Source organism: Abramis brama (assembly GCF_963993115.1).
Source record: "Abramis brama genome assembly, chromosome: 19".
Classification (NCBI taxonomy): domain Eukaryota; kingdom Metazoa; phylum Chordata; class Actinopteri; order Cypriniformes; family Leuciscidae; genus Abramis; species Abramis brama.
The window spans coordinates 30,175,179-30,195,166 of NC_139981.1; the positions used below are offsets into that span (position 1 = coordinate 30,175,179).

General features: G+C 36.9%; 1 protein-coding gene across 2 annotated transcripts in view; it reads right to left on the reverse strand.

Annotated features, from left to right (window-relative positions):
* ppp2r5d (protein phosphatase 2, regulatory subunit B', delta) overlaps nt 1-19,988 on the reverse strand; it is a 50,120-nt gene that overhangs the window by 4,074 nt on the left and 26,058 nt on the right. Inside the window, exons 4-16 of one of the 2 annotated variants that reach the window (XM_084093404.1) lie at nt 18,389-18,588; nt 14,205-14,315; nt 10,384-10,476; nt 6,284-6,414; nt 6,068-6,127; nt 5,845-5,953; nt 4,912-4,965; nt 4,588-4,758; nt 3,199-3,326; nt 2,952-3,053; nt 2,761-2,820; nt 2,516-2,588; nt 1,187-1,228 (exon numbers count right to left, since the gene is read on the reverse strand). In XM_084093404.1, the coding sequence (XP_083949530.1) occupies nt 1,187-1,228; nt 2,516-2,588; nt 2,761-2,820; nt 2,952-3,053; nt 3,199-3,326; nt 4,588-4,758; nt 4,912-4,965; nt 5,845-5,953; nt 6,068-6,127; nt 6,284-6,414; nt 10,384-10,476; nt 14,205-14,315; nt 18,389-18,588 (1,334 nt within the window). The remainder of the gene's footprint in view (nt 1-1,186; nt 1,229-2,515; nt 2,589-2,760; nt 2,821-2,951; nt 3,054-3,198; nt 3,327-4,587; nt 4,759-4,911; nt 4,966-5,844; nt 5,954-6,067; nt 6,128-6,283; nt 6,415-10,383; nt 10,477-14,204; nt 14,316-18,388; nt 18,589-19,988) is intronic. The other variant, XM_084093405.1, reaches the window with a different exon arrangement.

A 19,988-nucleotide genomic window follows, 5' to 3' on the forward strand; every position in this document is an offset into this window, starting at 1 on the left:
ATGTGTGCAAGTATGAAAAAAAAGTGTCCTAAATGAAAACTGCAACCCAATGTCACAAAAAACACTTGTGTGTATATATATATATATATATATATATATATATATATATATATATATATATATATATATATATATATATAGATAGATAGATATATAATAGTTCATTTTTCAACTTAAAAGTGTTAGTTTCTTTCATTCGTGATTTTTCTGGTTTTTTTTCTAAATAAAAATCAGTAAATTTATTCGCGTTTTTTTTTTTTTTGTCTATTTAAATTCTATTTACAATCTCACCACACACAATAATGGTCAATAACTGTAATTTGTCGAAAGCTAATCTTTTTCTGAAAAGGTTGAGACCTTGCACATGCGCATTGTTTTAGAATTTCTGTCAAAAAATCTAAATATGTGAAAAACACCTATTTTAGCTTCAGGTTCTAAAGGGTTAAGTACTGAGTAATATTAAGCAACTACATGTACTCACTATAGGGTTAGGGTAGGATTAGGTTTTGGTTAGTTGCATGTAATTATGTATCATTTACTGTTATTACTATGGTAAGTACATGTAACATATGTAACAAGGACACTGTAAAATAAAGTGTTACCGAATATATATTATTAAGGGGTGTTGTCACAGTGTTTTGTTTCCTGCAACTTGCAGCATTAACAGAATTCAAATGATGTGCGCTCAAAGGTGTGATTATCAGCTAGTTTACTTTGTCTATGGTTAATCCATATGGCTCAGAATTCAGAGTGTGAACTATCTTAGTTTTAACGTTTAAAAAAAAAAATCGTGATTCGATGAGACAAAGCACTTTTTACAGCATTTAATTATGAGAGGCTGCTTACAGCAGCGTGAATGGGTGGAGCTTGAAAGTAGAGCCACACCCTATTCCTAAACCTAATTAGGTTAAGCTCCACCCATTAAGTGCAGAGAGGAGGAGCTGTCACTTGACATCATTTGGTTCTGCAGTAAGCATCACTTGTTTAATTTACTGGATTATGCAAAAATAGACATAACAGCATGGTTATTAAAAGTTTCCAGCAAAGACTGTGATACTGAATTAGTCATATAGGATTTTTCTTCATACCACCTACCCTACATCTAAACAACTTGGTAGGGAAGATGAAAGTAACCCAAAGAGTAAGATGAATGCATAATAACTAAATGCAGAAATAAATGACTCACCTCCTCCTGAGCCAGACCGGGCCGCAGCTGAACCTTTGTACTCTGTGAAAATCCAAAACTTGTGGTTGTTAAACACACATTCACAGGATTTCTCATCACATCCTGATTAAATGGTGGGTTCTTTTTGTGTTTGCCCTCAGAGCACAGAGAGAGATGAGTGGTGATAATTAAACTCGTCAGGAGTAGTTTGGAGTTGATTAATTTTAATTAGGATACGTACAAAATTAGCTGCACACAATGATCATAAATTCATTTCTCAATTTTAACCTATAACGTATGACTTCACTAGCTATGTTTGCATCCACCTATTTTTATGTGCATTTTGAGATATCGCATTAAAAAAAAAAACTGTTGGAAGCGCACAAATTCTAAAAAACCTATGCACTCAACTGAGTCGGATACATTTCTTTATCCGATAACAAGACATAACCAATGCATAAACTGATGGAAACACATTTACCGAATATATTCCATAATGTGCATCAAAAAAGTCATGTGAATTTGCGCGATGGGACGGCATAACTGGACTAATCTTGTTGCACAGCATGAATGCTGTTGTGATCATTCTGAAATGCTTAGCAAAGTCTGTCGTCTAAGTGGTTCAGTATAATTCCCTCCCAGAAGTGTCTTGCACGACTGCGCTCCCAAACAGCAGCTTCCGCCTCAGAAAGCATGATAACATGACTGCGTTTATTGTGTTTCGTCTGCACCGTTTCCTTCCAGCGAGCCGAAGAGAACAGAATCGTCACTTCCGGATAAACTGGCGCTAAGTCAATAAGACCATCTCTGGCTAAATATCATAAGACAATTTGAAAGTTGCTGCAGTAGGAGAAGCCTCTGTATATAATAACTTCCATTTTTCTTAATGATATTAATATAATGATATAATGATATTTAGCCAGAGATGGTCTTATTGACTTAGCGCCAGTTTATCCGGAAGTGACGATTCTGTTCTCTTCGGCTCGCTGGAAGGAAACGGTGCTTTATTCGCAAATGTTTTATGCGATGTTCACATTTTGCACATAAATTCAATTCGCAACTTTGGATGGAAACATAGCTACTGACAGTTTGATTGTGTCCTATTTGACTGTATCTGTGTACACTACCATTCAAAAGTTTTGGGTCAGTCAGTATCTTCTCTTGTGCTCACCAAGGCTGCATTATAGTTTGATCAAAAATGCAGTAAAAAAAACTTAAAATATTTTTGTAATGTGTTCCTGTGTTGGCAAAGCTGAATTTTCAGCAGTCATTACTCAAGTCTTCGGTGTTACTTGAGAAGTCATTATAAAGTTCTATTAAAAAAGTGTGAGTGCAGCGGAGGGTGTTTACCTGAGGGTTCTGTTTCGCCAGTTCTTCAATTTTATGCCACATTTCTTCCCGTTCCTTAAGTTTGTACTTCTCTCTAGGGAAGAACAGGAAAACAACACAGAGTTTAGGATATGTCAGAGAAAATAACTCGTATGTATATGTGGATACATATGGCTGCCACAAGCTCAACAAAACCAGCTTGCTTAGTAATTCTGCTTAGAGAACAAAGACAGTCACTGAGTCTCAAAATCTAGAGAACTGCCTACCTAGACATCATCTCTGGGCATGTTGGATGCCCAAAATGCTGTCTCTCTCTTTGTAGTTCACTAGGATTTGAGACAGTAAATGACAACTGCTGACAAGACCTTCTCAAACAATTTGTGTCAGAACAAGCCTTTTACAATCTGTACACCTTTTTTTCGCCTCATATTCTCCCTTTCTTGCCTCATTCACTTACTTCTGCTTCTCAGCCTTGTACTGCTGAGTGCAATCATCAAACAGCTTCTGGTTCATCTCCATAAAGAGCTTAAGGGCATTGTAGATAAGCCCGTGGATTGTCCTGCAGGAGAAAACACCACATTATTACTCCAGACATTTGAACAGAACGTTCTTTCCTTCAGGTGTTCATTCATCATAAGAAAGATGTGTCTTATTGGGAAAAAACAGATTGTGACTGAACACAATCTGTCAAAGTGTGGCTGTACTTGTTCCAGTGGCTCTTGGAGTTCTTGTAGAGAGCGGGAAACATGATGGGGAGGATCTTGGCAGCATTGTCACTGATCAGGCTCATGATGTACTCATTGTTCCAGTAATACAATGCTCTTTCAGCAACCTGGAACACACATGACAATACAGATAAATGGCTATCACACTCAAACATGCTACAATGCTCTTTTTATGTTACTGCATATCGTCGCTGTCGGGTGGAAACTCTTTGCTCCGAAGCATCACATTTTTATGACTATGGACAGTAGACAAAAATGTTCGTGTCAAAAAACTGTCATAAAAATTTGAAGCATCGGAGCAAAGACTTAAGTTTGGTCTCATTTTAAAGAAGACCCTTGGCAGATTATTGCTGAAGTAAAAAAAAAAAAAAAAGTAAAAAAAAAAAAAAAAAAAAGAAAAAAGTTATATAGGTTTAAGTTTATAAAAATGATTTATGAACATTATTTTATATAACATTTATATTTTATGAAGCATATTGAACTCTAAAACTGAGAAATTCAAAGCCATAAATCTAAGCAAGTTGTGTTCCAAATTTGAGGATGTTATCTCAAAAAATTAGCTTTCGGTAAGATATTGTTTGGGCGCAGTAACAGATTTTCCCCAATAGATGCCAGCAAAACTCCACTGGTGCACACAGTGGTTGGATTTTAGATTTGCAGTTGAGTTTTTCTCTCTCAAATATATCAAGCACACACACATTTTTTTATTGCACACATAAAAACCACACTCAGACATCCATATCAACACACCCACACAATTATCGCTGCATCATTTATCCAATTGGCTCTATAATATGCCGAAGCAGAAAACAGGAATAAAGCGAGTATTTGCTTTATAGGCCAAACCTGAAAAAAAGGGCACCATCTGGTAATAAATTGTAAAAATTTTCATTTTGAAGCCTTGCCAACAGAGTGAATGCCTCTTAAAGATTGCATCATTTTATAGTTAAATGGCCCTGGAATTAAAAATTGCAGTTTTAATGGGTTTCAATACGGACATTTTTGTCCAAAAGGCGCTGAGAGGAACTATTTTGTGTACCTAGTGCAAAATAGATTTTTTAAAGGAAATGGGGGTGAAATAGTACAATTTCAATAAAAATACACACCTGTGCCAAATTTTATGCAGTTAGCCTTAACACAGGCAAAATGTTCAAAAAACAAAAATTAAAAAGACAAAAATTTCCATAAGGATGCACAAGGGTTAATTGGTTAAATACTTGCAAAACCCACAGACAGACGTAAAGGGTTACCAAAAAAAGAGATGAAATAAGGAGATACAAGGTTTCTGCCCGACATCGACGATATTTAAAAGATTATGTAAATTGATGCCCAATGTTCAGTGATAGAACGAGATCAGTGCTTTCATACCTGGAAGTGTGGACTTGATACACACTTGGCCAGCTGTCTGAACAGAGGCTCCATGACTTTAACAAACTCTGAGGGCTCAATGACATCCAAGATTTCCTCCAGTTCATTCAGAAACATCACCTCCTTAGGACTATGGGTCTTAGGCCAGAACTTCAGCAGGCCCATAATCACCTGATGCAGAAGAGGAAGACAAATGGCTGAGAAAGTCATCTTTGCACCAGTTCAAGTTCACCACGAATAAAGAATTTATATAGAAAAATACTTGAAAGAAATGTTAATAATAGTGACAGAAAACAGTGCAGTTGCCAATGCTGTAAATCTTACAGGTTCAGTGAGGCTGCTGTCCTTTTCCAAAAACTGCACCACACAGTAGGCCAGCTGAAAGCACAGGAAATTACTTTCTTTCTTAAAAAGAACATAATAGGATGACTAACATTGAGCCACTGCTATTCCTAATTCTATTAATACATTGTGCAACACCTACCATGCAAACCATCATAACCTCTAATACTTATAAACTATGGATACAGTGAGGCGGGGGAGGGCGATACGCTGGATGAAGCACTAAACTGGTAAATATGAATTCTTTCACATGTGGTTATGCAAAATTCATGGGTGTTTCACTTTCAAATATCACTGTGAAGGAGGAAATGCAAGCGCTTGTTAGAAAAAGGTGCATCCTCATGGTTTGGAACTAAACCAAACCCCTTAGTTGCTGTAAAGCTTTCCTACTTGCCCTTGTTCTAATGTCAAACATGAAGAGAAATGATTGAACTGAACGCATTACCTCAAATTGTTAAATAACATCTGAAATAACCATTAGCTGCCAAAAAAGGTCTCCAATATGCTGTAAAGTAACAGCACTCAAGGTGACCTTAAAAATACAGAAGCTTTTTTGGTTCAGAATTTTTCTCAAATGCAAGCAAATACATTTTTTTTAAAATATTATTTATTTATTTTTCAATCATGCAAGCAAGAGTGCTGTTCAGCCACAGGTAATCAGTGTCTTGCATTCAGTATTCAGTACTACAGCATAATTTTGAGTTTGCATATTTTTCTTCCTCCCCAATAGAAGCTTAAAATGATAAGTGGACTGAGAAAAACAGAGAAACATCCCAGTGTTATACTAAATGATTAACGCCAGTGAGCCAATCACATTTTAGGACTTGAACTAACAGTAGTTAATGCAATTACTGACATTTTTGAGAATTTTTTCATATAATCCCCCCCCTTCAGAAGAGATTTCCTTAAGCGTACCTGTGGGTGATAGACGCTGAGAGACTTGACTTTGTGTAAAGGCAGAAGCACTCTGATGAGGAACATTTTGTGCTCCTCTTTCAGTGGCAGGGCAAAGCCATTAATTATGCTGTGGGAAGAACATGAGATCGGTCATGTGACGGACAGGTTCTTTCAGTTCAGCAAAGAGAGAAAGACCTCCCTTCAGATTTGTCATGGCAACACTGATAGTGGTCACGCTCACCTTCCTAAGATTTCTAAGAGCTCTGCAATCCCATTGTGATGCTCCGTCTCGTATATAAACCTACAGTGCGAGATCAAGGACATCGACTCAATGGATGAATTCTGGACAAAGACAGACTTGCATCCAAGAGCTCACACTTTCTGCATCTACTCTTACAAAGTTTATGAATGAGAATATTTTGATAGCCAAAAGAACCATATGCAAAGGACAGCTTGCCTGTAGAATATATTGTTGATCTGCCGACGGACGTAGGCTCTCAGCCCCAGGAACTTTCCATAGATCCTGTGCAGGATGGTTTTCAGGAAGTCCCGCTCTCTGGGGTCTTCACTGTCAAAAAGCTCCAGCAGCTGAAAAGAAATAAGGTGAACTGAATCCATTAGCTCAATCATTAGATGGGTTCTGAGACCCAATCCCAGAAGCTACGTTTACATGCATCCAAATAAATCCATTTATAATCAGAGTGACAGCTCAATCAGACTGAAGAGCCTTCCTGTAAACAGCTAGTGTAGACCTTATATAATCTGATCAAAAGGAAAAAATAAAGCATATAAACGCCTGAATTGACTATTTTCTCAATAGGATTCAAAAATATCTTGCTGTTTGTAATGCGTAATGTTTTATGTCATACAAACTTGCATATGTTTATTTACGTCTCACATTTTACAAGCTGGTCATTGGATGAGACTAAATATTTACTAAATATTTGCTAAAAAAGCTCTTGTGACCGAAATCTCAGCTTTCTTTTTAGATACGTCATAAAGCCAGATCTCTCTCCAGATACCAGTATCATCTTCAATAATAATCATTTAAAAAAAAATCTGTCCACCAAAGTGCACAAAGTAGGGACGTCCTGGGCTGATCTCAAGGATTGGTATTGGGCCGATTAAGATTTGTTTTTAACTGATCGGTATCGGCTATCGTAAGCCTGATCCTTTATTTAACATCAACTCACGTGGCGTGCAAGAACCAATGAGGTCTGTTCTAGCGTGTCACACACATTAAAGTTTCTGTTAAGCATATTTGATGCACACTTTTTAAAACAAATCCCTCAGAAGTCATTTGTTTACTGTTTATTTTTATCTGGTGTAAGACTATATGAGAACTTGTTGCAATTACGTATTATCTTTGTTCTGTTGTTTTTATTTGTGCTATTTCTTGAAGTTTCATCATCTGTTCTTATTTTATTACAGACTGTTTACTTATATTAATAATTTACAATTATATTATGTTTCTATAGAACTTATTCATTTGCTTTGTTCTTGCAAAGTCTGGTGAGTAAAATAGAAAATGTACTACCCAATGGTGAGTCAAGCTTCATTATATACATACAGGTGCTGGTCATAAAATTAGAATATCATCAAAAAGTTGATTTATTTCAAGAATTCAACTTAACAGGTGAAACTAATATATTATATAGACTCATTACATGCAAAGTGAGATATTTCAAGCCTTTATTTGTTATAATTTTGATGATTATGGCTTACAGCTTATGAAACCCACAAAATCAAAATCCCAGAAAATTAGAATATTACATGAAATCACACAGTAATTACACAGTAACACCATGGTCATTGAACCAGGTTTTGGTTCTTTTGGCAGTGTGGGCAGGTGCAAATCCTGCTGGAAAATGAAGTCAGCATCTCCATAAAGCTTGTCTGCTGAAGGAAGCATGAAGTGCTCTGAAAATGTCCTGGTAGACGGCTGCGTTGAGTGGACAGCACAGTGGACCAACACCAGCCGATGACATGGCTCCCCAAACCAACACAGACTGTGGAAACTTCACACTGGACTTCAAGCATCTTGGACTGTGTGCCTCTCCATTCTTCCTCCAGACTCTGGGACCTTGGTTTCCAAATGAGATGCAAAATTTGCTCTCATCAGAAAAGAGGACTTTGGTCCACTGTGCTTTATTAAATCCAGAGTCAACGCAGCCGTCTACCAGGACATTTTCAGAGCACTTCATGCTTCCTTCATTTTCCAGCAGGATTTGCACCTGCCCACACTGCCAAAAGAACCAAAACCTGGTTCAATGACCATGGTATCACTGTGTAATTACTGTGTGATTTCATGTAATATTCTAATTTTCTGGGATTTTGATTTCGTGGGTTTCATAAGCTGTAAACCATAATCATCAAAATTATAACAAATAAAGGCTTGAAATATCTCACTTTGCATGTAATGAGTCTATATAATATATTAGTTTCACCTGTTAAGTTGAATTCTTGAAATAAATCAACTTTTTGATGATATTCTAATTTTATGACCAGCACCTGTACATACATACATACCAGTATCTCACAAAAGTGAGTACACCCCTCACATTTTGTAAATATTTTATTATATCTTTTCATGGAACAACACTGAAGAAATGACACTTTACTACAATGTAAAGTAGTGAATGTACAGCTTGTATAACAGTGTAAATTTGCTGTCCCCTCAAAATAACTCAACACACAGCCATTAATGTCTAAACCGCTGGCAACAAAAGTGAGTACACCCCTAAGTGAAAATGTCCAAATTGGGTCCAATGAGCCATTTTCCCTCCCGGGTGTCATGTGACTCGTTAGTGTTTCAAGGTCTCAGGTGTGAATGGGGAGCAGGTGTGCTAAGTTTGGTGTTATCGCTCTCACACTCTCTCACACTGGTCACTGGAAGTTCAACATGGCATCTCATGGCAAAGAACTCAGAGGTTGGCTTTGCAAAATAGACGTATGAGTGCTGCCAGCATTGCTGCAGAGGTCGAAGCAATACGCCGCACACTGCATCGAATTGGTCTGCATGGCTGTCGTCCCAGAATGAAGCCTCTTCTAAAGATGATGCACAAGAAAGCCCGCAAACAATTTGCTGAAGACAAGGAGACTAAAGACATGGATTACTGGAACCATGTCCTGTGGTCTGATGAGACCAAGATAAACTTATTTGGTTCAGATGGTGTCAAGCGTGTGTGGCGGCAACCGGGTGAGGAGGACAAAGAGAAGTGTGTCTTGCCTGCAGTCGAGCATGGTTGGTGGGAGTGTCATGGTCTGGGGCTGCATGAGTGCTGCTGGCACTGGGGAGCTACAGTTCATTGAGGGAACCATGAATGCCAACATGTACTGTGACATTCTGAAGCAGAGCATGACCCCCTCCCTTCGGAAACTGGGCCGCAGGGCAGTATTCCAACACGATAACGACCCCAAACACACCTCCAAGACGACCACCGCCTTGCTAAAGAAGCTGAGGGTGAAGGTGATGGACTGGTCAAGCATGTCTCCAGACCTAAACCCTATTGAGCATCTGTGGGGCGTCCTCAAGCGGAAGGTGGAGGAGCGCAAGGTCTCTAACATCCAGCAGCTCCGTGTTTTCGTCATGGAAGAGGACTCCAGTGGCAAACTGTGCAGCTCTGGTGAACTCCATGCCCAAGAGGCTTAAGGCAGTGCTGGAAAATAATGGTGGTCACACAAAATATTGACAATTTGGGCCCAATTTGGACATTTTCACTTTTGTTGCCAGCGGTTTAGACATTAATGGCTGTGTGTGGAGTTATTTTTAGGGGACAGCAAATTTACACTGTTACACAAGCTGTACATTCACTACTTTACATTACAAGTGTCATTTCTTCAGTGTTGTCCCATGAAAAGAAGTAATAAAATATTTACAAAAATGTGAGGGGTGTACTCACTTTTGTGAGATACTGTATATATATATATATATATATATATATGTGTCTGTGTGTGTGTGTGTGTGTGTGTGTGTGTGTGTGTGTGTATGTATGTATGTATGTATATATATATATATATATACACATATACATATATATATATATACATATATATATATATATATATATATATATATATATACACACACACACACATACATGTAGTGATGGATGCCCCATTTTTACAGTTGAGCCCCTGCCCCTTGAGAAACTCCTTGCATGGTTCTGTATATTGAATTGACTTTAATAACTTTCATGTACTTGAAGTGTGCACCAAGCACTAGGAAAACACAAGTATTGGATCGGGACTCAGTAGATCCTCTGTATTCAATGACTCGGATCGGATCAGGGGGCCCAAAAAACTTGATCGGCTAGCACAAATAGATATTATAGATATAGATATCACTAGCACAAATAGATATTAACATGATGATACCCTTGCTTTAAACTTGACTTAGTATTCTACACCGGCAAGTGCTGAACACTACCTTTAGCTGCAGCTGGCCTCAGCTTCCTTACAGACCCTCACAACAGAGGGAGTGTTTATATTCCTCTGACTGTGTGCTGATGAAGACAAACCATGATGCAGATGTAGATCAGAAGAAAGGACACTCACCGACATTACAAACTTTTGGTCGATGTATTTTTTGGCAACATTGGGCTGGAAGTCAGGTGACTCTAGGAATCTTAAGAAGAATTCATAAACCAGCTGAAGAAGGGAGAAAGAGGGGGAGAAAATAAGAGATATAATAAAGATTAATATATGATGAATGCATCTGTCAGGTTCTCTTTGCCACCAAAACCATAAATGCTGTGTCAGTTCTTGGAAAAATTTATTTTTTAATCATTTGAGACAGACACCAAAACCCAATGAGCTGCCTCGCTGCACTCAAGCCGGCGGGGAACCACAGAAGTGACTGGAATGCAATGCACTACATAGGCAGCAACTCTGTGACCCACACAAATAGTAGGGCTGTGCTCAGAATATCGATACAACGATACATCGTCATGAACTCCTGACGATGCGCGTATCGATACAGCAGCTTCCGTATCGATACTGTTGTGTAGGGGTGGGAGAAAAAATAGATCCATCGATGCATCGCGATTCTCTCTCCAACGATTGAATTTCAGAATCGATTCTGAGCTTAGTTTTTAACCAGATATGCGATGACGCTGAGTTTGCTTTAGAAACACCCGTAATCTGCTTTCTTCCAATTCCTCACACACATACATACACCAATCAAACTTTCCGTAAAATAATCTTTCATAAGTTCATAAGGCTTCATTGCACAGGATGCGCTGTGAGAGACGCGCGCTTTGTTTGATGTTACGTTACACTTGAAGCGTGCTGTCTCGCCTTTCGGTATTTTCCTTACAAATGCTCTACGAAGTCATCATTTATGTGGTTTGGAATGCAGTGGACTTGTATATTTAAAATATGAACCTGACTAACAGAAGGCTGCTTTCAATTTCAAATGCTGACACGCGCGCTTTCTTTGTGTAGACTGCTCGCGCATGCGGCTGTGCGACTCCGTGAATGCAGCTTAATAGATCTCCCGCAGAGTAAAAAACAACAAGTAAAGATGAAGAAAAATCACTCACAGTTCTTGAATGGAAAACGTTGATAATCTTAAATAGGCTACTGAAAGCACTATTTGTTTGTTTGTTATGTAACGGACGAGGCGTTTATACTCGACACGCTCACAAACAGCTCGCGAGTAACTAAAGTTATTTTTCGCAGATTATATCACTTTAACAAACAAAAACACGCAAAATTATGTCAAACATTTCGGTCTTGTTGAGTATCCTCTAAACACAGTCGGTTATGTCTTCAGCATAAAACGCATGATGGGACAGTATAATGAAATCAGGATCCGTGCACTAGGTCTTAAAGCGACAGAAGCCATAATGTGTCTGTCATTAATATTGTTGTCAAAACAACAAAAGATAGTTTTAATTTGAAGAATTTGGATTAATAGCCTATGTATTTAATTTAGTCAGGACTAAAATACTACCCAGTGTTATTTTGCATTTGATTACTTTATTCAGTTTCTAGTAGCCTATTTCTGAATACTAGTGCTAGACCTATTCAAAAAGTTTTCTCTTTATTGGTAGGCTATCTTTATTCTATTGTATTTATTTGCGCTACTGAAGGAAGAGCCATTTTAAGCTTTTTTGTGACAAGTTTTTTATTTCATTTAACTCAATTTTTTTATGACAAAAACTAAAAAGTTTTTCAGTGATCACAACTGTTATAACACTGGTTCTACAATAAACATATATTAGTTACTAAACTCTGAAATATCGTGATACGTATCGTATCGTGGCTTTAGTATCGTATCGTGACATTGTTGGTGATACACAGCCCTAACAAATAGTGCTCTGGACTTGATTTTGACTTTAGCATAGTGATAAATCTAACAACTTCATACTTCAAATTATAACACTAATATAAAGTCAATTTTAATTTTACTAAACTATTTATTATCCACACTATTTTGTAATGAATGATATTTTTATATTCCACATCCTCTTGCTTCGTCTATCTTGGATATGAGATTATATATGAGATTAAATATGAGATTAATCGCAAAGGACACGTGATGCTGTCTTTGAATTTACATGATGTAAAAAATGCACATGAAGGGGCAACCACCAAGAACCACTACCAAACTTTAACATGCACTATAGGGCTGCACGATTAATCGTGTTTTAATCGTGATAATGATATCTGCTTCTCTCGATATCTAGCATTGGTAAGGAGCCTCCACTATCTTTCCTGCTAGAGGTTGCCAGATGTCAAGAGCATAAATCACCCAAACTGAGCTTTTATCTTAAAAGGATACGTTTTCTTCGTTTATGTTCTACTTAATCTTCTCTAAGGAGCGCTGATGATCTGACAACACCGACAAACATATACATGTAAATTTAGCGATTTCCATTGTGAAATTCTGCTAGAAGGAAAGTGTCATACAGCCAATCTGTGTTCACCAGGCCGGATGTGTGATTTACAGATACTAAATCTGCGAGTGAACCTTCTCTGTGTCAAACTGTAATAAATCCAAACATGAATCTCGACCATATTGTTTGCGATCATGGTTGATAAATAAATGCATTAATGCAACCTCTGCGATCCAATAGAAAGTAAAAATTTAACATTTGTAATTATTGGAATTAAGATTAGGAGCCATCGTTTTTTTGTATTGATTTTCCGTTTTAAAGGTCCCGTTCTTCGTGATCCCATGTTTCAAACTTTAGTTAGTGTGTAATGTTGTTGTTAGAGTATAAATAATATCTGTAAAATTATAAAGCTCAAAGTTCAATACCAAGCGAGATATTTTATTTAACAGAAGTCGCCTACAACGAACGGCCCGTTTGGACTACATCCCTCTACTTCCTTCTTTAATGACGTCACTAGAACAGTTTTTTGACTAACCTCCGCCCACAGGAATGCTCCCTCAACTCTACCGAAATTCGTTTATGTACTTGCGCACTTCTTATAACTTACTGTGTTTACTCAGCTCTTACGGTGATTTTCTGAAGTAAAACTGACGCTTCATCTTTTGTGTGATGTACAATAAACTTTATTAAACTCATCAGTATATGTTTGATCATCATTCAGACAGCAGACTTGTAGGCTATTAATAAATAATGGATACATACAAGCAGATGACAAATACGTTATAATAACCGTAATTAAACTACTAAACTATACCTGTTCCATCTCTATACAGCACTCTGACTCTGTAGGCATTATTGTCCGACTCGAAATGAACACCGTTACTGAGAGTTTCTGATATTATCATCATTCCGTGAGATGAAATTGTCCTGAGAGACTGAGCGCGAGCTCATGAAGCTCCGCCCCCTGGGTCGTCCAGCAGCAGCTTATTTGCATTTAAAGGGCACACACTAAAACAGCGCGTTTTTCTGAGCCCCAAAAAATGACAATTTAAACATGCTGTAAAAAATGATCTGTTGGGTATTTTGAGCTGAAACTTCACATACACACTCTGGGGACACCAGAGACTTATTTTACATCTTGTGAAAAGGGGCATAATACGGGACCTTTAATGAAGCTGTCATAGTTGGTTAAATGAAGTCCATGTGCCATCTACAGACCTATTAGGTGAAGTGAAATGGCCTTTATTACTTTACCCCTTTTGATAATTATTTTATATATATATATATTAATATGTGTGTGTGTGTTAACTCATCTTCCTCTTTCTCTGGAATATCTGGATATTAATCATGATTACAGTTTTTGAGCAAAATAATCATCATTATCAGTTTAACCATTATCGTGCAGCACTAATACACTAAAGATTTTTATAAATATGACAGGGCTTTTAGAGCCGAATTTAGAACGCTGATATTGCAAACTTAATGATGGACCGGGTAGACAACTAGTGTTATGATAATATGAAGCTCCACACACACCTGCAGGTGAGGCCAAGCGGCCTCCAGAGTGGGTTCATCCTCTTCAGGGTCAAACTCTGCTCCCGTAGGATTGGAAGAGGGCGGAAGAGTCCTGAACAAGTTTACAGAAAACTGAAAAAAAGAAACGCATTATCTGTCATTACATGTCCATTCTAAGAATATACTAAAAGTGCTATAATAAACCACAATACCTTTTTGTCGCAATACTTTTTTTGTGAAAGTATCACGGCACTAAGTAGTATTAGTACCAAGCAATTATTACCGATTTACAGTTCACAAAATTTTATTATTATTGCTACACTGGAATATTGTTATACAAATTATATTTTTGAATTGGTTTTAAATTTCTTCACACAGAAAACTGACTTGTAAAGCCAAAACTTACATTTTGAAGTTTAATTTATAATTGTGTTTTCAATAAGCATTATAAATGTTCCCAAACCTCTCTAAAGTCCACCAAACTCATCATGGAAGGTACTTGTGCTGTTGCTTTTAATGTTACATTCCACATGCACCATTATTAATTGTTAATAATTGTTAATCTTATGTAGAGATGGACAATTTTGGCCGTCAAATGTCAGTTTTCGCTTGATAGGACACTGTTAATTGAAAGGTTCTCCTTTGAATTCCTGTGTTGCGTTTCATTTTAATGTGTTCTGTCTTGCATTCTGCATGAACGTCACCAGAAATAAAACATGCCAATGCTGAATCTGAGCCACAAGCTCAAAATAAAAAATATATAGTTACATTTACTTATGCTAATTAATAATCAGAATAATAAATTCATTCACAAAGTAATATATAGTTTGTATAACTTTAGCCAAACAATTGGAAAGCAATTTGGTGCAATAATATAGATATGGTGACAGGTGTGTACTAGCATTTTACAGTGGTTTTGAACAATACCTGTCCAATCAGAGTTTAGAGTCAGAACTATTCATTTAATAAGAATGCATTTGGTATTTTCTAATATTGTCTTGAAACCGTCTGTAAACTTCACCATAATGTTTGCACTAAACAAATCAGCTCTATAACCATCACCTCACAGAGCTGTGAACAAACTACAACACTGAAATATCATCCTTCTTTAGCTCTAATTATGAATCAAAGGCATTAAATATGGATGACCTCAAATATCAACTCCCTCTGAAGTGACAAGTGGTGAGATACTGCTTATCAGTGTGTCCCAAAATGGCTGAGAGGAAGGAAAGGAGTGTTACTACTGCAGAGGGGCGGCACAGCTTTCTCTGTCAAGATGACGCAATGTTTCGACCACAGCCTCAAACTAGAGTCGACTCAGACCTCCAGACAGGAGAGGGAGAGGCGAGACATTCTCATTGACACCTCGAAGTGAGACAGGAGAGCGGGACGTGAGAGACTAATGAGGGACGTGAGAGGACAATGTGCATCTGGAAGCTAAGAGGTTTTAGTTATATGGTTGCAATTGTCTTACAATAGAGCCACAAGATTTATGATTAGAAATGGGGCTTGCTGATATAAATGTTCACAAAATACACCAGATAATTTTTTAAAATCACAATGACTTTAATGCACTTTTATTTGGCATTAGGTTTCCTAATGGCTGTGCCAGTAGTTTTTCTGTGCATGTTCATGTATGTAGATATCGCTGTGTATTAATATGTAACTCTTTGCATTGTTGCATTTAGTTAAAACTCTGTGGAAATCAATTTTATGAAAAAAAAAAAAAAAAAAACCATTTTCTTTTATTTCAGAGCAAGTACATGAATATTTGTATATTAAATTGATGAAAAATATAGTTTTGTATTGCAGAGCCCTATTTAGGACACAGCAGATCTCTTTTCTGAATTATGAATGGCTGAAAGGAAACGCAGGTGTCTGGGCCTTGATTTATGACGGGTAATTACCCACAATTCCCTGGTGTACATTTACACTTGAGCAGATTTACCCTTGGCCTGGGTAGTAATCACCCTTGCACTGGTCAGGCAAAAGCCATTTCTGTCAATCGGTCACATGATAGGCAGAGGTGTGCACTTTCAACATGTTTTGTCCTATTATCTTCTGGCCCGATGAGAATCAGCTAACAAACATATATGCGAGTAAGAGAAGGAAAGAAATACTAAGAAAAAAAGAAGTGGAAGCTAATGTTTAACATGCGTGTGTATATAGACCAACAAATTTACAAAATAAATGTGTATGCGGTACAAGAACAAAATGTCAAGCAATTGGTGAGACAAAATGACTTGACACATTTAGGTCTCAAATGAAGATTTATGAAATGTTTTTTAGATTATAGGTTTAACATACAATATCTCTAAATCCTCCATGCCACTAGTCACTTGTAATGAGTTCTTGTGACTCACGTGAAGGGTGAGTCACACGATACAGTGCAGCTGAGGCATCAACCTCAGTGTGTTTCCACCTTAGTGTGTTGAGGGATCTCAGAATGGTAGGAGAGGATCAATGTTGCCATGGAAACTGAATTAGAGGGGCAATTTTCCATTTTAAAAAAGATTACTACATTTGATTTTTGAAATGCAGTACTTTATTTAGCTTCAGTTGCGAGCATTCAAGAGAGGTAGGGTGGTGTGAACTAGGCCACACATTGCTTATATGCACGGGGACCATGTATATAGGTAATGGTGATATAGAGGGTTCGTACAGATACTGTAAAAAGAAATTCCAGGACTTTCAAGGACTTTTCAAGGACAAGGACTACAATCTGAGATCTCACGCAATATTTTTAGTATTTTTTAAGGATTTTTAAAACTCAAATTACAGATATAAGGTATCCAAAACACAACTTACAATGTATTTAATAATATATATTAAATACAAAGTTTATAATGGCTATTATTTTTCAATAAATAATATTTGATATTATAATGTTGCCATACTTCATATTATCAGACAGGCTGCAGTGTTAATTTTGCGTGAAAATATTGTTCTTTCGTTTGTTTGTTTTGTTCTTTCGAAAAAAATATATTGTTATTTTAAGTAAAGCACTTTTTAAGTATCTCTTCATAAATGTGGCTGTTTTCAAGGGTTTTCCATGACTTTAAATGTAAAAAAGTCAAATTCAAGTACTTGTATGAACCCTGGATTTAGCTGTGTGACATGCTTGATATTAAAGTCAAGTTAAACTACACTTTGATCACCAAAATTACATTTATAAACAACTATATGAGTCATTGAGTCTGTAAAAAAGAGTCAACAAACTGAAAAAATAAAACCAGAGGGTTTTTTTAGGTAATATGTAATGTAATTGTAATAATCGTAATAAAATACATAATAACATGTAATTGGTATCAAAACAAGTATCGTTCAGAAACCGGTATCAAAGTCAAGGTACCTGTATCGGTATTGACATTTTTTTAACGATACCCAGCTCTAGCATTAATAGACAGTTTTAGGTAATAGTGTCGCACCGCTGCTTAGCAGAAGTATTTCAGTAAGACAGTAATTACATGTATTGGCTGGTTAGCCAGAGGCCTACACAATATAAAACACAAAACTACGTATTTTGAAAATCAGGTAGAAAATATATACATCAATAATATTCATGCTTACAGGTTGTGACTAGCAAGCTGGTCCAAATAAACTGGGTACTGACCCATCTTTCAAGAGCGCGCGTTTTGCGAATCCCACGTTTAACATCAGCAAAATGACGTGTTTGAGGACTGATCAAGTTGTTCGCGGGTGGACAACTTACAATTAAGGTGGGCATAACGCCATACAAATGTCTTTTCATGTTGTAGAACCATCACACAGTGGGATTTGAAATACAAATGACTTGTATAGGCGGTTCAGAGTCGATTCTTTCTTTTGGGAGACAATCACTTTATTTATCGTGCACTTTCGACTCTACAACTTTGCGGAGCGTTTACATTCACAAACAGTTATATTACACACTGCATGAGAGGGAATATATTCGGAAAACCATAATAGGGCACTTTAATCAAACAACAAAAGACAAAGAGGAACTTTAATAAGAATCTAAGAAAAAAAGAAGAAAAAAACTCATTAGACTTTGGTAATATTGCCCATGCCTATCGTCTTAATTTATCGTGATTATAACACTGACCAAAGTAACGGTGATAGACTTGATTTTATGATATGATTTTTGCCATAATCAAGCATAATCGCATCCCCTAAATGGGATTCATTAATGTATGTCTGCTTAGGGAATATTTGTGCTCTCTCACCATGATGACAGCTTCGGGGTAGATGGATTCTGTGACCACGTCACGGTTGTGTGTGATGTACTCCACCATTTCATTAAGGCCGGCTCTCTTCACCTCCTTGTACTTGAGATCACTTAGTGGATCAGTCACAAAGTCAAAAAGCACACAGCACTGCCGCAGTTTCTGGACAAACAGTTCTTCTCGATCCAAGGGTGGGGCATCTGGAATAGAAGACACAATAAACAAAACAGGCTGAGTGACACCTGTCTGGCAGAACTGTCAATCAAACCAACCTGCAAACCTCGCAGGGAAGATTTCTAATACCTCTTACTGTGCGGTTTCACACCAACACACCATTTAAGCAGAGTTCCTATTTAGGAGGCTCTCGGGTCCACCGGAGTCTCATTTACACCCTCCTCTCACTTTGCCCATGAACCTTATGTCTGTCCAAGTGTTGTGAACTGTGTGTCCCTGCATGAGCTTGTAGAAAATAACACTGTTCTGCCAAGGCAGTCTGCAATTATAAGACCATAATGGCTGAACTGGAATCAGATGAACAAGTACTAGGGATGGGTAATATAATATATAATAATATATTTTAAAATGTAATTTATTCCTGTGATCAAAGCTGAATTTTCAGCATCATCTTCAGTGTCACATGATCCTTCAGAAATCATTCTAATATGATGATTTGGTTCCTTAAGAAACATTTCTTATTATTATTGTTGAAAACTATTGTGCTGCTTAATATTATTGTAGATTTTTCAGGATTTCTTGATGAATAGAAAGTTCATCAATAGAATAATTCAAAAGAACAGCATTTATTTGAAACAGAATTCTTTGTAACAATGGAAAAGTCTTTAATGCCACTTTTGATAAATATCTGTCCTTGCATATAAAACTTTGATTCAGTGATTAAATTGCATCAAAGTCCCATGTGGCTTTTTTCACATATTAAAATGTTTTAGAAAATATACGCAAGTATATATGAAAATATCTAAATATATTTTATTACTATGTATTGTTATTTTGGCACATATAAATACTTCAATTTTCTCGTGTTCATTTAATGGAAAATACCGTGAAAAACATGCCTTGATTCACAACTCACAATGCATTTTACATTTAGTTTTAAATATTCGCAACAAATGGCTATTGTGTTTTTTTTGTTTTTCTTTCAACGAGCAATTTCAGACTAAATATATAAAAAGGGAAATGTATAAAGAGATGATATAAGAGAATGTAAAATGAATTATTATACTAAGTACTACAAGTATGTTTCACTATTAGCGCAAGGAAAAACAAAACAAATAGTCAGTAAATGTCATGTAAGTTGAACATGCATCAGGCTAATTTGTCATTTTAAAATCACACAGAAGAGGTCTTAAATCTGACAGTTTTTTTTGTTAAACAGACCCTGTCCATCGAGGTGGACGGCACGGTAACGGGGAGAGGATGGGGGATTGATCCATTTTTGGACAGCGTAGGGGACGGAATAAAAACGCAGGACTAAAATCTGGGGCACAGATGACAGCTTCAATGAATCTATATTAAACGGGATCCACGGAGAGTTGCACTGCAGCAGCTCCATCAGAACATTATCACATCCCGTTTCACATGA